The following is a 15206-nucleotide window of genomic DNA, read 5'->3' as shown; positions in this document are numbered from 1 at the left end:
GCCGGAAACCCCAGGTCCCACGGGAGAGGTGACAACAGCGGGGCAGGCAGACATCTGGGTCCCCGAGGGGGATGAGGGCTCAATGGCTGGGACCAACTAGGGATTAAACAAATATTTACAGGCGACAGGGAACTAAATGCCCAGGGTACTTGGGGTCGGGGCGGGGCTTCGGGAAGGGCGGGGCCTAGCGGTACCGAGCGAGCCGATCGTAGACGTGGTCCAGGTTTCTGCACAGGAATATGGAGAGCGTCATGAAGCTGAGCTATAGAGAAAGGAGACGCGGTCAGAGAGGTCGAGGGGGTGCCGGGGAGAGTCGGGGGTCCCCAGGGAAAAAACCTAGGGGGTGGGGCCTGGGGAAGAAAATAAGGGCCCGCGAGTTGGGCGGGGCTGCGTCATGGGAGGTGTGGAGAGGAGAGTAGGTAGGAGATGGGCGGGACTAGAGGGAGAACTGGGCCTGGTTGTGAAAGACTCAGTCAGGGACGGGAGTTTGGAGAATATGGCGGAATTAAGGGTAAAAGGGCTAGAGGTCATTGGGTAGGATACCAAAGATACGGGCGGGCCGGGGAGGGGTGGGAGCAGAGTTGAAGCAGGAAGGAATAGGGTGGGGTAGGGGGAATCCAGCTGCGTCTAGCATAGGTCTAGAGTCAGCAGCAGCGTGATCCGGAGAAAGCCCAAAGTCCTTTATTCCGGAGGCTCATCTATCTCGCCCTCCGTCTCGGCCTCTAAGTCCATCTCGGCCTCCGTCTCCGCGCCTGCACTCCCGGTCTCAGGTTGTTCCTCGTCTTGATCCCAAAGCGGCCAGGGCCCCAGAGCCATGGGCAGTTTACCCTGCGGGGCCTTGTCCCCCCAGTTAGGGCAGGCACCCGCCATGCCCCAGCCAACCCACAGACTGCCGCTACGCCCCATGCTGCTCAGCACACCATAGCGCCCGCCGCTGCCATCGGTGCTCGGTCCCGGCCCGGGGTTCGAACAATAGGCATCCGGCACCTGCGGCTGGCGTTCCTGGTGGAGCATGCTGCGTGGTAGTAGCAGGCTCAGCCCCGCAGCCCCGCCACACTCACCTGAGGGGAAAGGGGAGGGATATTGCGGCCAATAGCAGGAGGCTGATATGCCAAGGAGGACCAATGGGAGCCTCGCGAGGAAGGGCGGGAACGCCTGCTCCCTCCGCGCAACCAATCAGGGCTCACAGAGGGTAGGTCTCCTCCCTCGTCCCTGGTGGAGCCTCAGGAGGGCCTGGACTGGCTGACGCTCTATCACGCATGAGCTTTTCCCGGAGAGAATGGTTGGACGCGCAATTTGGGGCGGGGCCACCTAGACCAATCGCGAGTGGGGGCGGGACCAGATTACCTCAAGTAGACCCACGCCGAGACAAATGCCCACTATGGAGATGAAGTTGTTGTGCAACCACTTCTGGAGGCTCCGTGCGCAGCCCTGGGGATATAGGGGAGAGGTTACGGGTAGGGTTCTTTCTGGGATTCGCCCTCAAGCCCGGGCCCACTGTTCTCCTCCGCCCAGCCCTAACCCTTCTTTCAGGTACCGCCCCCCTTCCCTAGTTACCAGGGTTCTCTAGTCTCTCCGCTTCGGCCGGTCCAAGCCTTCCCCCTCCCCAGGCATCAGCGTTCCAGATCCTGCCCTTTCGCCTAGGCCTTTTCTTTAGGCCCCGCCCTTCAAAAGACCCCGCCCCTTGCAGGAGCTCTGCCCCTCTTGTAGTACCGCCCTTTCTCGTAGCTCCACCCTGTCAGACCCCTCCTAAGTCCTGCGCTCCAAGTCCTCCCCACCTCGCGGTAGATGTAGCTGTTCGCGGGGACCAAGCAAATGTCTGCATTGTGTCGGGGCCGCGCCAGTGGTCCGAGCCCGCTGAACTGAGGGAAGGAGATCTTATCGAAGATTGCGGAGTCGTTGGTCGCCGATGAGTTGTAGCAGGAGCAGGGCACGCGGTGCCCTCTCGATTCGTTGCTCCTCAGGCTGGGGATACGGAACCAGTCCTGAGGAGAGTTCCAGCCGCAGCAGCGCAGCTAGAAGAGTGACAAGAGTCAGAGGAACAGGGGCTGGAGGGATGCAAGATGCTTTGGGGGATGAGGGGACTGGGTGATGGGTATGAGGTCATACTGGGGAGTAGAGGGCTAAGTGGTGGGTGCAGGGTGGGGGACTGTGATCTGGGCCAGGAGACATTAGGGGAACATGAGGTTGGGAGAGACGAGTCACGGGGGTAGGGGTCATGGGGCTGGGGGGAGGAGCTGCAGAATCGTGCTGTGGACTGAAGAGTGGGTAGGCAGTACAATTCAGCCTCAGGGAGGGGACAAATGGATGGGAGGGCGGGGTCATGTGAGTGACCAGGGAATGGAGCCTCACTTGGGCCGGGTGTCTTGGGAACCAGAGTCACTACTGGGCAGGGAGTGGGGTCACGCTAGGGCCTTGGGGCTGAGGGCGGAGTCTTGTCGAGGCAGGGGGCGGAGCCACTGCAGGAGCTGGGAGCTGGGGGACTGGGCCATGTCGCCACGGCTGGAGGTGGCGTAGGTGAGTAGGGTTACATTAGGGTCCTACAGCTGGGGGCTCGGGTCGCGTCGGGGCCAAGTGTCTTCCAGGCAGTGGGCGGAGCCACGTCAGAGTCTCAGAGCTAGAGGGAGGGATCCTGGTGGGTGGGGGCCTCACGCACCTGAAACTGCACGTAGTCCCAACTCTCCTCCGCAGCCGTCTCCTCCGGGTGGGCGCGGTAGGTTTGGATCGTCTTCAGCACGACGTCCTCCACTTTCCGTTCCAGCTGACAGGCCGAGAGTGAGGATGAACCACCACCTGCCTCCCCACCGCCATCTGCCCCAACCCACTCCAGCCACTCCGTGGCTGTCTCAGCCTCAGGTAGTCCCTGAGCATCTTCAGGTCGGCCTCGGTTTTTCGCTGAATGTCTAGCTATGTTTCTATCCCTCAGAATCTCTCTCTCTGCCTGTTTCTATCGTCTGTCTTTCCGTTTCTCCACTATCTCCCATGATCTCATTCGGTTTCTGTCTCTTTCTCGGAGCCTTCTGTTTCTCCGAGAGTTTTTTTTTTTCTGTTTCCCTTTGGATTTCTGTCTCTCTTCCTCTGTCCGTGTCGGTGAGTCTTTCTCTGGCCCTAACTGTCTCTAGCTCCTTCTCTGTGTCTCTCTGCCAGTCTCTGCATCTGTCTCTGTCTTTCCGTGTCTCTGTTTCTTTCTGTCTTCTCTGTTATTTCTCTTTGTCTATGTCAGCCCCTGTCTGCCTTTGTTTCCATCTCTTTCCACCGCCCACTAGCTGGGGTTGGGGGGAGGAGAAGGGGAACTCACCTGGACCTTCTGAGTGGAGATGAGGATTCCCAGGGTGATCTGTGTGGCAAACAGGAGCAGCAGTGTCCCAAAATACTGGGGAGGGACAGAGTGGAGAGGTCAGGCTGAATCCCTCCGCAGGATGAAGGAGCTGCCAGGGCTCTATTTGAGGGCAAGATGTGAATGAGCCTAGGGATGGAGGGGGGAGGGGCACTCACCAGGCCCAGGAGGCAGCGGAACTCCTTCAGGGCCCCCACACAGCCCAGGAGGGCAAGGCCCATGGTGAGGATTCCTGAGATGGCCAGGGCCTTGGACCAGATCTGCAAGGGCATGAAGGACAAGCCTGGGGGAGGTGAGAAACAGTGACGTTTGGCTCCATGTGCACAGCTCCAGGCAGCCCCATTCCATACCCACACACCACCCAAGCGGGGAACAGTAACCTGGGGGACGTCTTCCTGGGCTCCTGGCATCCTCTTCTCTGGGCCTCTGTCCCTGTCCCACCCTGAATCTCTCTATCCCTTTCCTTCTGGGATTCTCTCCACCTCTCTCTGTGGGTCTCTGTCCCTCTCTCTCTTTGGATCTCTGTTCCCTTCTTTCTAGATCTCTGTCCCTCTTTCTTCCCGGTCTCTGTCTTTCCCTCTTGTTCTCAGTGTTTCTTTCCTCCGTCAGCTCCTACCCACCCCCAATAGTTTCAGCCCCATCACTTGTTCTGTGACATTGGATCAGCCATCTAAACCTCCCTGAGACCTAGGGAATAATGCTATCTATTTCCTAGAGTTGTTTTGAGGAACACATGGGAGGCATGTGTTCAGTCTGGTCCTCTACACAGGGCAAACATTTATTATATATGAGCTATTAGGATTTTTTTTTTTTTTAAGAGCTATTAGGATTTTGACTATTACTCCATTGTTATTTTCCTACAATTATTATGAGTGTTAATCTGTTCTTCTACTTCCTTGCTGTGTGACATCCAGTAAGTGACTTCCCCTCTCTGAGCCTCAAGAGAGGGAAGATTTATGGGAGAATCTGATGAGCCTCTGCCCAAGATCTGACACCTAGGAAGTGTCTGAGAAATGGCCATTATTATTACTGGTATGCACAACTCATTTGCCAGAGGAAGAAGCTGAGTCTCGGAGAGTTATGGCAGTAGCAAGTGGTGGAGCAGAGCCTGAGATCAGAACAGGGAGTTGGGCACCATGGGCCTCCCTGGGATGAGGGAGACCACAGGAGGTCCTTGGAAGGGAGCCCAGTTCATGCCTGCTCCAGGAAGGCCCACCCGGACTGCCCCAGCTCCCTTACCCACAAAGGACACGAAGCTGGTCTTGTCGATGAGTATCCAGATGCCGAAGCAGAAAATAAGGCTGCCTAGGACCTGGGGAGAGGAGAGGAGAGCACGGCCAGTGGGCAAAGGGGGATTTGAGATTGGGCAGCTGCGGCAGGGGCTGGGGCGTGGGCTGGGGAGCCGGGAGGCAACTCACGAAGAAGAAGACGTTGAAAACGAAGAGGAGGTACTTGATGAGGCTGAGGCAGCTGTCCTGGGCTGACATCTTCTTCTAGAGGTGTGAGAGAACAGTGGGAGGGACAGGACAGAAGGGGTGGTGGCAGTAGGGAGACGCAGGCAGAAAGAAAGACCGTGAGACAGATAGGGAGAGGCCGAGAGAGAAGAGAAAGGAAGAACTCAGAGAAAGAGGAAGTTCCAGGGGCAGAGCCCCACCCCCTCCCTTTACATGCGAGGTGACTTTCTTCTGTGTCTCTGTCCCCATCTCCCTCACCTGCCCCACTGGGATGCACACACCAGTACCTGAGGGGCCTTGGAATTGGTGGGCACCAAGGACATACCAGGCAGTTCTTCCCAGGTCTCCATGGCTCAGGCTGGGGGACGCACAGGGAATCCTGATCTACTTGCACCCACCTACTCTGGGCACCAGGACCCCAGGCTGGCCCTGGACAGCAGCCGACCTCACAGACACTCTGACCTCACCGCCTGCAAAGCTCTGCCACCTCTGCATTCATCTCTGTCCCTGCTTCCCAGCCCTCCCAGTCTCTTGTCCTCCTCTCTCTCGGTCTCTGTTCTTTTCTCTCTGGATCTTTATCCTCTCTTTACCTCTGGGTCTCTGTCCCCTTCCCCCCCAGGTCTCTATCCTCTCCCTCTCTGGTTTCTGGCCCCTTATCTGCGTGCCTGTCCTTCTTTCTCTGTTTATCTACCCCCTTCCCCCACCTTCCTGTCATTGCCCCTCTCTCGGAGTCTGCATCCTGTTCTTGGCAACAAGTGTAGACCAAGGTCCTCCCATGTGCTGGGCCAGGGACTGGGCACCTGGGGGAAGTGAAAGTGCTGCAGGTCCCAAGTGGGAAGGTCCCCAGTGCGAGGGGGTGACTTGGAGGTACCAGAACACCCAGAGCGGAAGCTGAGCCTCGGGCAGTACTTCCTGCTTCTGCAGTGAGGCCCCTAGAGGGGCAGGCCCCACAGGAGTCAGGATTGAGCCCAGGACCTTGGCTGTTAGATCCGGGTGTGCAGTACCTGATTGTCTCTAGGCCCGAGCTGTGCAGCCAGCAGCCTTTGAAGTCTCCCCTGATGCCCTGCAGGTTCCTCACTTCTGTCAAGTCCTAAAGGCCTCACGGATTTTTAACATCATGGATGTTCCTACCATCTTGACATCCACCCAGGCCCTGGAAAACCAGACTTTCTTAGAGACCCAGTACCCTCTCTCTCTTCTGAGCGATCTCATCCACTTTTTTTTTTTTAAGTCTCCAAATGTAATTATTTCTTATTAATGTCATCAAAAATCAATTCATATTAATAGTATTCTGATTTTTGACTCTGGGCTTTCTTTTTCCCTCCAACTTTACCGAGGAATAACTGACAAGTATAATTGTACATATTTAAAGTGTACAGAATGATGATTTTATATGTATATATGTACATACGTATATACATATATGTATATAGTGGAATGATTGCCAGGCTCAAGCTAATTAACATATTCATCACTTCACATAGTAAACTTAGTGTGTGTATGGTGAGAACACTTAAGATCTACTCTCAGCAACTTTCCAGCACACAAAACTGTATTATGAACTATATTTGTCATGCTGTACATTAGATCCTCTGATCAGAACTTATTCCTCTTATAACTGAATGTTTATACCCTTAGACCTATGTCTCCCCATTTTCCCCACTCCCCAGCCCCTGGCAACCACCATTCTACAATGTTTCTGTTTCTATGAAATTGGCCTTTAAAAATTTTTTTTTAAAAAAGATTCTACATATAAATGGTACCAGTATTTTTTTTCTCTGGCTTCTTTCACCTAGCATAATGCCGCCTCCCCCTCCCCCCACTGCAGGTTCATCCCTGTTGTCCCAAATGGCAGAATTTTCTTTTTTATGGCTGAATAATATTCCATTGTGATATATATATATATATATTAAAGTTAGGGTTAGGGATGTATCACATTTTCTTGATCTATTCATCTGTTGAAGGACATTTGCTTCCATATCTTGGCTATTGTGAATAATGCTGTAATGAACATGAGTGAAAAGATATTTCTTCAAGATACTGACTTCATTTCCTTTGGATATATACCCAGGAGTGGCATTGCTGGAGCATACGGTGCTTCTATTTTTAATTTTTTGAGGAACCTCCATACTGTTTTCCATAGTGGCTGCACCAATTTATACATTCCCACAAGAGTACACAATGGTTCCTTTTTCTTCACATCCTCACCAACACTTGTTATCTCTTGTCTTTTTGATAATAGCCATCCTAACAGTTATGAGGTGGAATCTCATGGTTTTGATTTGCATTTCCCTCATGATTAGCGATGCTGAACACCTTTTCATACCTCTATTGGCCACATGTATGTTTTCTTCGGAAAAAAATGTCTGTTCAGGTCCTTTGCCCATTTTCAAATAGAGTTATTTGCTTTTTTGCTGTTGAGTTATATGAGTTCTTTATGTAATTTGAATATTAACCCTTTATCAGGTATATGGTTTGCAAATATTTTCTCATATTCTTCATTGAAAAGGTTGCCCTTTCAATATATTGATTGTTTCCTCTGCTATGTAGAAGCTCTATTGTTTCATGTAATCTCACTTGTTTATTTTAGCTTTTGTTTCCTGTGCTTTTGGTGTCTTATCCAATGAACTATTGCCAAGACCAATGTGGTAAAACTCAAGGAGCTGTTTCCCTATGTTTTTCTTCTAGGAGTTTTACAATTTCAGGTTTTACATTTAAGTCTTTAATCCTTTTCAAGTTAATTTTTGTGAGTGGTGTACGATAGTGGTTCAGTTTCATTCTTTTGCATGTGCTTATACAGTTTTCCCATTTATTGAAGAGACTGTCCTTTTCCCATTGTGTGTTCTTGGCACGCTTGTCAAAAATTAGTTGACTGTATATGCATGGGTGTATTTCTGGACTCTCTATTATGTTTCACTGGTCTATGTGCCTGTTTTTATACCAGTACCATATTGCTTTGATCACTATAACTTTGTAATATAGTTTGAAATTAGGAAGTATGATGTCTCCAACCTTGTTCTTCTTTCTGAGGAGTGCTTTGGTTATTCAGGGTCTTTCACAGTTCCATACAAATTTTAGGATAGTTTTTTCCTATTTCTGTGAAAAATTGGAATTTTGATAGGGATTACATTGACTCTGTAGACTGCTTCGGGTACTCTGGGCATTTTCACGATATTAATTCTTTCAATCCAAGAACATGGGATATCTTTCTATTTATTTGTGTATTCCCCAATGTTTCTTTTCTCAATGTCTTATAGTTTTCAGTGTACAGGTCTTTCATCTCCTTGGTTAAATTTATTCCTAAGTGTTTTATTGTTTTTGATACAATTATAAATGGAATTGCTTTCTTAAGTTTTTTTAGATAGTTTGTTGTTAGAGTATAGAAATGCAGCTGACTTTTTTTTTGGCTGCATTTGGTCTTCGTTGCTGCGTGCAGGCTTTCGCTAGTTGTGGCGAGCGTGGGCTACTTTTCGTTGCAGTGCGTGGGCTTCTCACTGTGGTGGCTTCTCTTGTTGTGGAGCACAGGCCCTAGAGAGTGCAGGCTTCAGTAGTTGTGGCATACAGGCTCAGTAGTTGTGTCTCATGGGCTCAAGAGTGCAGGCTCAGTAGTTGTGGTGCACGGGCTTAGTTGCTCCATGGCATGTGGGATCTTCCTGGACCAGGGATCAAACCCATGTCCCCTGCATTGGCAGGCGGATTCTTAACCACTGCGCCACCAGGGAAGTCCACAGCTGACTTTTGTATGTTGATTTTGTATCCTGCAACTTTACTGAATTCATTTGTTAGTCAGGTTTTTGGTGTGTCTTTAGGGTTTTCTACATAAGATCACATCGTCTGCAAACAGATAATTTTCTTCCTCTTTGATTTGGATAAGTTTTATTTCTTTTTCTTGCCTAATTGTTGTGGCTAGGACTTCCAGTACTATGTTGAATAGAAATGATGAGAGTGGACATTTTTGTATTGTTCCTGATCTTAGAGGAAAGGCTTTTAACTTTTCACCATTGAGTGTGATGTTAGCTGTGAGCTTGTCATATAGGGACTTCATTATGTTGAGGTACATTCCTTCTATACCTAATTTGTTGAGAATTTTTATCATGAAAGGATGTTGAATTTTGTCAAGTGCTTTTCTGCATCTAACGAAATGATCATATGCTTTTTATCCTTCATTCTGTTAATGTGGCATATCACATGTGTTGACTGCCATGTGTTGAACCATGCTTGCACCCCAGGGATACATCCCACTAAATCATGGTGTATGATCCTTGTGATGTGCTGTTGAATTCAATTTGATAGTATTTTAGTGAGGATTTTTGCATCTACGTTCATCAAGGACATTGGCCTATAATTTTCTTTTCTTGCAGTGTCCTTGTCTGGCTTTGATATCAGGGTAATGCTGGTCTCATAAAATGAGTTTGGAAGTGTTCCTTCCTCCTCAACTTTTGGGAAGAGTCTGAGAATGATTGGAATTGATTCTTCTTTAAATGTTTGGTAGAATTCACCCATAAAGTTATCTGGTCCTGGGCTTTTATTTGTTGGGAGATTTTTGATTATTGACCCAATCTCCTTGCTCATTATTGGTCTGTTCAGATTTACTTTATGGTTCAGTCTTGGTAAGTTGTATGTTTCTAGTAATTTATTCATTTTTTCTAAATTATCTAATTTGTTGGTGTATAATTGCTCATAGTAGTCTCTTATGATCCTTTGTATTTCTGTAGTATCATTTGTTATGTCTCCTCTTTCATTTATAATTTTATTAATTGAGCCGTTTATCTTTTTTCTTAGTCTAGCTAAAGGTTTTTCAATTTTTGCTCATCTTGTCAAAAAACCTAACTCTTAGTTTCATTCATCTATTTTGTTTCTTTCTAGTCTCAATTTCATTTATTTCTGGTCTAATCATTATTATTTCTTTCCTTCTGCTACCTGTGGGCTTATTTCTTCTTTTTCTAGTTCCTTGAGGTGTAAGTTTAGAACATAGATGCAACAATTCTCAACAAAATGTAAACAAACTGAATTCTCTCTTTTCCATTCTTATTTTTTTCTCCTCTGACTGGATAATGTCAAAATATCTGTCTTCAAGTTCACAGATTCTTTATTCCTTGGTGAACCAACCCCTGGGTGATGTCCTCATTTCCTCTCTCCTTCTTTCCCATATGGCCCATCAGTCCCTAAGCCAATCCCTTCTTCCCCCTGATTCTCTACTCTGTCCCCTCCTCTCTGTCCTCGTGGCTCGGGCTGACTCAGGACTTTTGTTCTCCCACCTGGACCCAGACCTCAGGCCCTTCCCTGGCCTTATTCTCTCCCCTCCAGTCCATTCCCTACGTGGCTCCAAAAGAGACTTTTTGAAACTCATACCTAGGTTACACAGCCCTATGTTCAAATCTCAGTTAGGACACTGACTCACCACCCCTTCCCCTGAGCGCCCACTTCTAAACCACCATGAAGTCCTTTATGCTCCACTACTAAAATACATTTCGAATCCATCCACTTGTGTCGAACTCCATGGCTACCATCCTAATCCAGGCTCTTATTATTTTCCACACAAATAATTATAATTGCCTCTGAAATGATTGTTATGTGTTGAATGGTGACACCCCCCAAAAAAAGATATGTCCATGGCCTGGAATGTGACCCTATTTGGAAAAGCTTTTTTTGCAGATGTAGTTAAGTTAAAGATATCAAAATGAGATCAACCTTGATTATTCAGGCCCTAAATCTAATGACAAGTGTCCTATATTATAAGAGAGACATAGGAAGACACAGAGAGAAAAGGAGAATGCCAGGTGAAGAGAGAGGTAGAGATTGGAGTTATGTAGCCACAAGCCAAAAAACTCCTGGAGCTATCATAAGTTGGAAGAGGCAATTATCTGATTCTCCCCTAGAGCCTCCAGAGGGAGTGCAGCCTTGTCAACACCTTGACTTTGGATTTTTGGCCTCCAGAATAGTGTGAGAGTAAAATTCTGTTGTTTTAACCTACCAAGTTTGTGATAATTTGCTCTTGCAGTCACAGGAAACTAATACACCAATCTCCCACTTTTCTACCCACTGTTCCCTTCCTCAGAGATGAGTACGTGAGTACCTGGAGATCCAAAGGAAGGTGGCAGAGGTTTGCTAGATGCTCACCAATTTGGTTTCTTCTTTCTTTGGCACACAGGAAGACTACATTTCCCAAGCCTCCTTGCAGTGAAGTTGAGGCCATGTGACTGGTCTTGGGCCAGTGGAGTGGGTGCAGAGTGATGTAGGGCACTTCTGGACCTGGCCGTAAAATGTCCTGTACAATTTTTACCTTGTCTCTCTTCATTCATTCATTGGCTGTCTGTAAGCTGAGAATTTATTGGAGGACTTAAGGATGGGAGAGCCAAGAGATAAAAGAGCTTAGGTCCCTGGTTTCTCCTTGGAAGAGAGCCTTTTGGACTTTATGTAAGTAAGAATTTATTGCATTAAGCTATATAATATTTTATTAGTATATAAAGTTTGTTTGTTAGTATTAGTAAATAGGGTTGTGTGTTAAAGCAACTAGCTTTAATAATCCTGACGGCTACAGGTAAATACCTGTCACTGCATTTTAGCCAGCATCAAAATTCAGATCTGTGATAAACTTCAGTGCTTTCAAATTTTCTTTTCGTAGTTTTGAGTGCATAATGTTATTTTTTTACCTCTTTCTTATGGTGAAGGATGACACATATAATAATGTTCACAAAACACAATGTACAGCTCAATGAATTATCACAATGTTAATACCCATGTAACGAAGATCAACATCATCATCGACCCAGAAACCATTTTCTCCCTTGCAAATCACTATCCCATTCCTCTTGACTTATAATTGCTATATTTTGGTTTGGCCTGTTTTTCATGATATAAATGGAATCATACAGTATTTATTCTTTTGTGTTTAACTTAATTTTGTTCAACATTATATTTATGAGATTCATCAATGGAATAAGTAGCAATAGTTCTTATATCCTCACCACTTTCAAGTATTTTATTGTCTGAATATCCCACAATTTATTTATGCATTCAACTATTGATGGACATCTCGGTTGTTTCCAGTTTTTTGATTATTACAGATCACACCAGTACAAACATTAAAAAAAAGGATGAAATTAGTTTTAATAATATATTTTATTTAACCCAACATATCCAAAATATTAGCTTATAATCCTCTCTTCCAAGTCTTCCTTGAATCTACTCGAATAAGGCTTTCATTCTGACTCGTTCACCAAAACCACTTTTGTCAAAGTCACCAATGATACCCATGTGGTCAATTCTTGGTCCCCATCTTACTTGACTTCTCTACATCACTGGTTGTGGTCCCCACACAGGCAGCATCAGTGTCAGCTGGGAATCTGTTAACATATTGTAAGTCCTCATCCCAGACCTACTGTAGTAGTCCCCCCAAATATATGTCCTTGTCCGAACTGCTGGAGCCTGTGAATGTGACCCTATTTTTTCTAACCCTATTTGGAAGAAGGGTCTTTGAAGATGTAGTTAAGGATTTCAAAATGAGATTATCCTGGATTATCTTGAGTGGGCCCTAAATCTAACGACAAATGTTCTTAGAAGAGACACCCAGAGGAAAGGCACTCCTAGAGGAGAAGGAGAAGACAGAGGTGGAGATTGGAGTTATGCAGATACAAGCCAAAGAATGCCTTGAGCCACCGGAAGCTACCCTTAGCCCACACATCCTATTTTCTGCCCAGAAGCCAAAGGGATCCTCCTGTTAAAACATGAGTCACTTCTTGACTCAGAACCCTCTAATAGCTTCTTATCTCACTCAGGAAAAAACCCCAACTTCCTATCATGACCTCTAAGGGCCTCCATACAATACTCTGGCCCCTGCCACTTCTCTCATTCCACCTACTACCACCCTTCCCTCAGTCACTGGGATCCAGCCATATTGGCTCCCTTGCTGTTTCAAGAACCTGTCAAGTATAGTTCTGCCTCCAGACTTTTGTCATTGCTGTTCTCTCTGCCTGGAATGCTCTTCCTCATGCTGTTCCTAGCTCCTTTCCTCATCTCCTTCAAGGCTCTGCCAAATGTCACTTCCTCAGAGAGGTCTTACTTGACTACTGTCTACAGCTCTCTGCCTTGTCCCCTCATAACACTCTGTTTTGCTTTCTTAACAGCACTCCCATTCTCGGAAATTCTTATTTGTTTACATGTTTCCTGCTTTTGCAACTAGAATGTAAAATCTTTTTCATATAGTATCCCTAGGGTCTAGGGCAGTGTGGGGCACATATCATTCAATAAATATTTACTGACTGGCATTTTTCCTGGTGTCTTGAGTTCACAGATTTCCCTGCCCCAGGGCTTTGCATAGCCTCAGGGACTGAGATGTTCATATTCCATTTTTCACCTAGTAAATCAACCTTCAAGTCTCAGTTTCAGTGTTACTTCCTCAGGGAACTCCTCTTGTAACAGAGAACAAGCCTGACTCCATATTGGATCTATTCCCTTAGTTCTAACCCTTGTGCTCTGTTGCCTGTGCTTAGTCATGCTGGCTCTGCACCTTTGTAGAAGAATGTTGCCAAAGCCTGAAATACACATGATAGCCCATTCTCAAGGCTCTGACCTTTAAATGTATAACGCTCTTCCATTCATATAAAGATAAAAAATTGGAAAACAGAAAATAAGTTGTCTTGTTGGAGGCTTATAGGAACATTGTGACCAGACCTACAGGTCACATAGGTATAAAAGAAGCCTGTATAAAAGAAGCCTGAATTTTAACTCCGGTAAGATTGTTCTTTTGGACACTAGTCCAGCATCTTCTTGGTATGCTGGCTTTCCAAACAAAGTTGCTATTCCTTCCCCCAGCAAGGATTTATTGGCCTGTTGTGTGATGGGCAGTATGAGCTTGGGCTCAGAAACACTCTCTCCAAATTAGGTCTCTGTGTTAAGGACTGAATAATTTCCCCAGATTGTAATGTATTCTTACAGCACCTAGACATTTTCCTTTACATCTTTTTGTTCAGTCATAATGATCTACGCCTGGGGACCACAGGTGGTTCTCAAAATGTGGTTCTCAAAATGTGGCCTAGGGACCACTGGCGGTTCCTGAGACACTTTCAGGGGTTCATGAGGTGAAAATTATTTTCATAATACTATTAAGATGTTATTTGCCTTTTCACTCTCACTTTCTCTTGAGTATACAGTGATGTTTTCCAGAAGCTACAGCAAATGAGCTATTTTGACAAACCCTGTGCAGAAGCAGATATGAGAATCCAATTGTCTTCTAGTAAGCCAGGCATTAAAGAGACCTGCAAAAATGTAAAATACTCTTCTCACTAAATTATTTTTGGTGTGGAAATTAGTTACTAAAAATGTTGTTTGCACAATGAGTTTTTGATGATAATACATATTTCAGAAATTTCTCGGTTTTAATATTGATAGATATAACTCACATAAACACAATCCACATAAATACAACCCACATAAATTATTGGGGTCCTTCATTTTTAAGAGTATAAAAGCAGTCCTGAAACCAAGAACTTTGAGTAAATCTTTAGGTTTTTTATTCTTGTCTGCAAGCCCAGCAGATTTCGGAATTCTCTGAAGGCAAGGTCCCCCTCTGTCTTATTGGACACATACTTAAGGTTTGGCTAGTAGTATGGGGAGACTTAAATGTTACTGTCAAAGATCTGAAGGCAAAAAGAAACGAATGGGAAGACCAATCCTCCCACCTCATCCTCACCTCCACATTACTCGGGGGACTGGAAGCGAAGCCCATGCTCCAGACGACGGACTCGTCTTAGAGCCTGGACTGAGCAGTGCGGGAGGATGGAAAGGGAAGGAGGTTGGGCACGTGGTCTAAACTGCACGAGAGGAAAAGAAGGAAGGAGGGACGCATGCGCATGTGTGCACGTGTGCGCGCGTGTAGGGAGGGAGGTGGGGGTTGGAGAGGGCGGAGCCGCGGATTCGTTCCCTCTGTCAGAGGTGAGCGAGGGGAGCGGCGGCGCATGCGCAGAGGAACGCGGGAAAGTCGGTGCCTGAGGTAGAGCGAGGAGCGTCGCACGGTAAGGCCTGAGGCGTGAAGGGGCCTGAGGTGGTCGCTAGGCTCCTCAGTTGAGCCTTCTACACCCTTATTTTCGGCTGACTGACCAGACTGAAGAGTCCAGGCCTCGAGGGTGAGGGTGAATTGGCCCCCGCAGGATCCCTGAAACGTTCATAAATTTGGGGTGTGTGAGGTTGGGCGTCTCCCCCTGGGGTCACTGGACTTCGCCAAGGGATAACAGGCCACCTGACGGAACCTCCCAGACCCCGGGCTCTGTGGAGCTGAGCGGTCAAACGGCCCGAGAAGGCCCTCCTTTTTTCTCCCCTAGGACCTGGGAAATTGGCGTCAGCCACTTCGCTCACCAAATCTGACTTTGAGCCAATCCCAAGGCCTGACCTTCACGGGAAGCGGCCGTCGGTCCCTG

General features: G+C 47.0%; 1 protein-coding gene across 1 annotated transcript; it reads right to left on the bottom strand.

The window, feature by feature from the left end:
• Positions 1 to 69: 69 nt before the first annotated feature.
• Positions 70 to 14893, bottom strand: CD37 (CD37 molecule). The gene is made up of 9 exons (XM_082370394.1): positions 5079 to 14893; positions 4756 to 4830; positions 4577 to 4649; positions 3496 to 3620; positions 3299 to 3373; positions 2657 to 2761; positions 1779 to 2015; positions 1348 to 1431; positions 70 to 262 (listed from the first exon to the last, which is right to left on the bottom strand). The coding sequence occupies exons 1-9, from the start codon at positions 5139 to 5141 to the stop codon at positions 185 to 187; spliced, it is 915 nt and encodes a 304-aa protein (XP_082226520.1). The 5' UTR covers positions 5142 to 14893; the 3' UTR covers positions 70 to 184.
• Between the last annotated feature and the right edge of the window lie 313 nt (positions 14894 to 15206).

This window comes from Balaenoptera borealis (assembly GCF_965194805.1).
Source record: "Balaenoptera borealis genome assembly, chromosome: 19".
Classification (NCBI taxonomy): domain Eukaryota; kingdom Metazoa; phylum Chordata; class Mammalia; order Artiodactyla; family Balaenopteridae; genus Balaenoptera; species Balaenoptera borealis.
This window is presented reverse-complemented; position numbering and strand designations above follow the sequence as displayed.

Excerpts from the sequence above, each read along its gene's own strand:
- CD37 (XM_082370394.1), bottom strand. The coding sequence starts at position 5,141 with ATGGAGACCTGGGAAGAACTGCCTGGTATGTCCTTGGTGCCCACCAAT. Across the intron at positions 4,831-5,078 it reads CCAATTCCAAGGCCCCTCAG|AAGAAGATGTCAGCCCAGGA; the intron begins GTACTGGTGTGT and ends TCACACCTCTAG. Across the intron at positions 1,432-1,778 it reads ACAGCTACATCTACCGCGAG|GGCTGCGCACGGAGCCTCCA; the intron begins GTGGGGAGGACT and ends CTATATCCCCAG.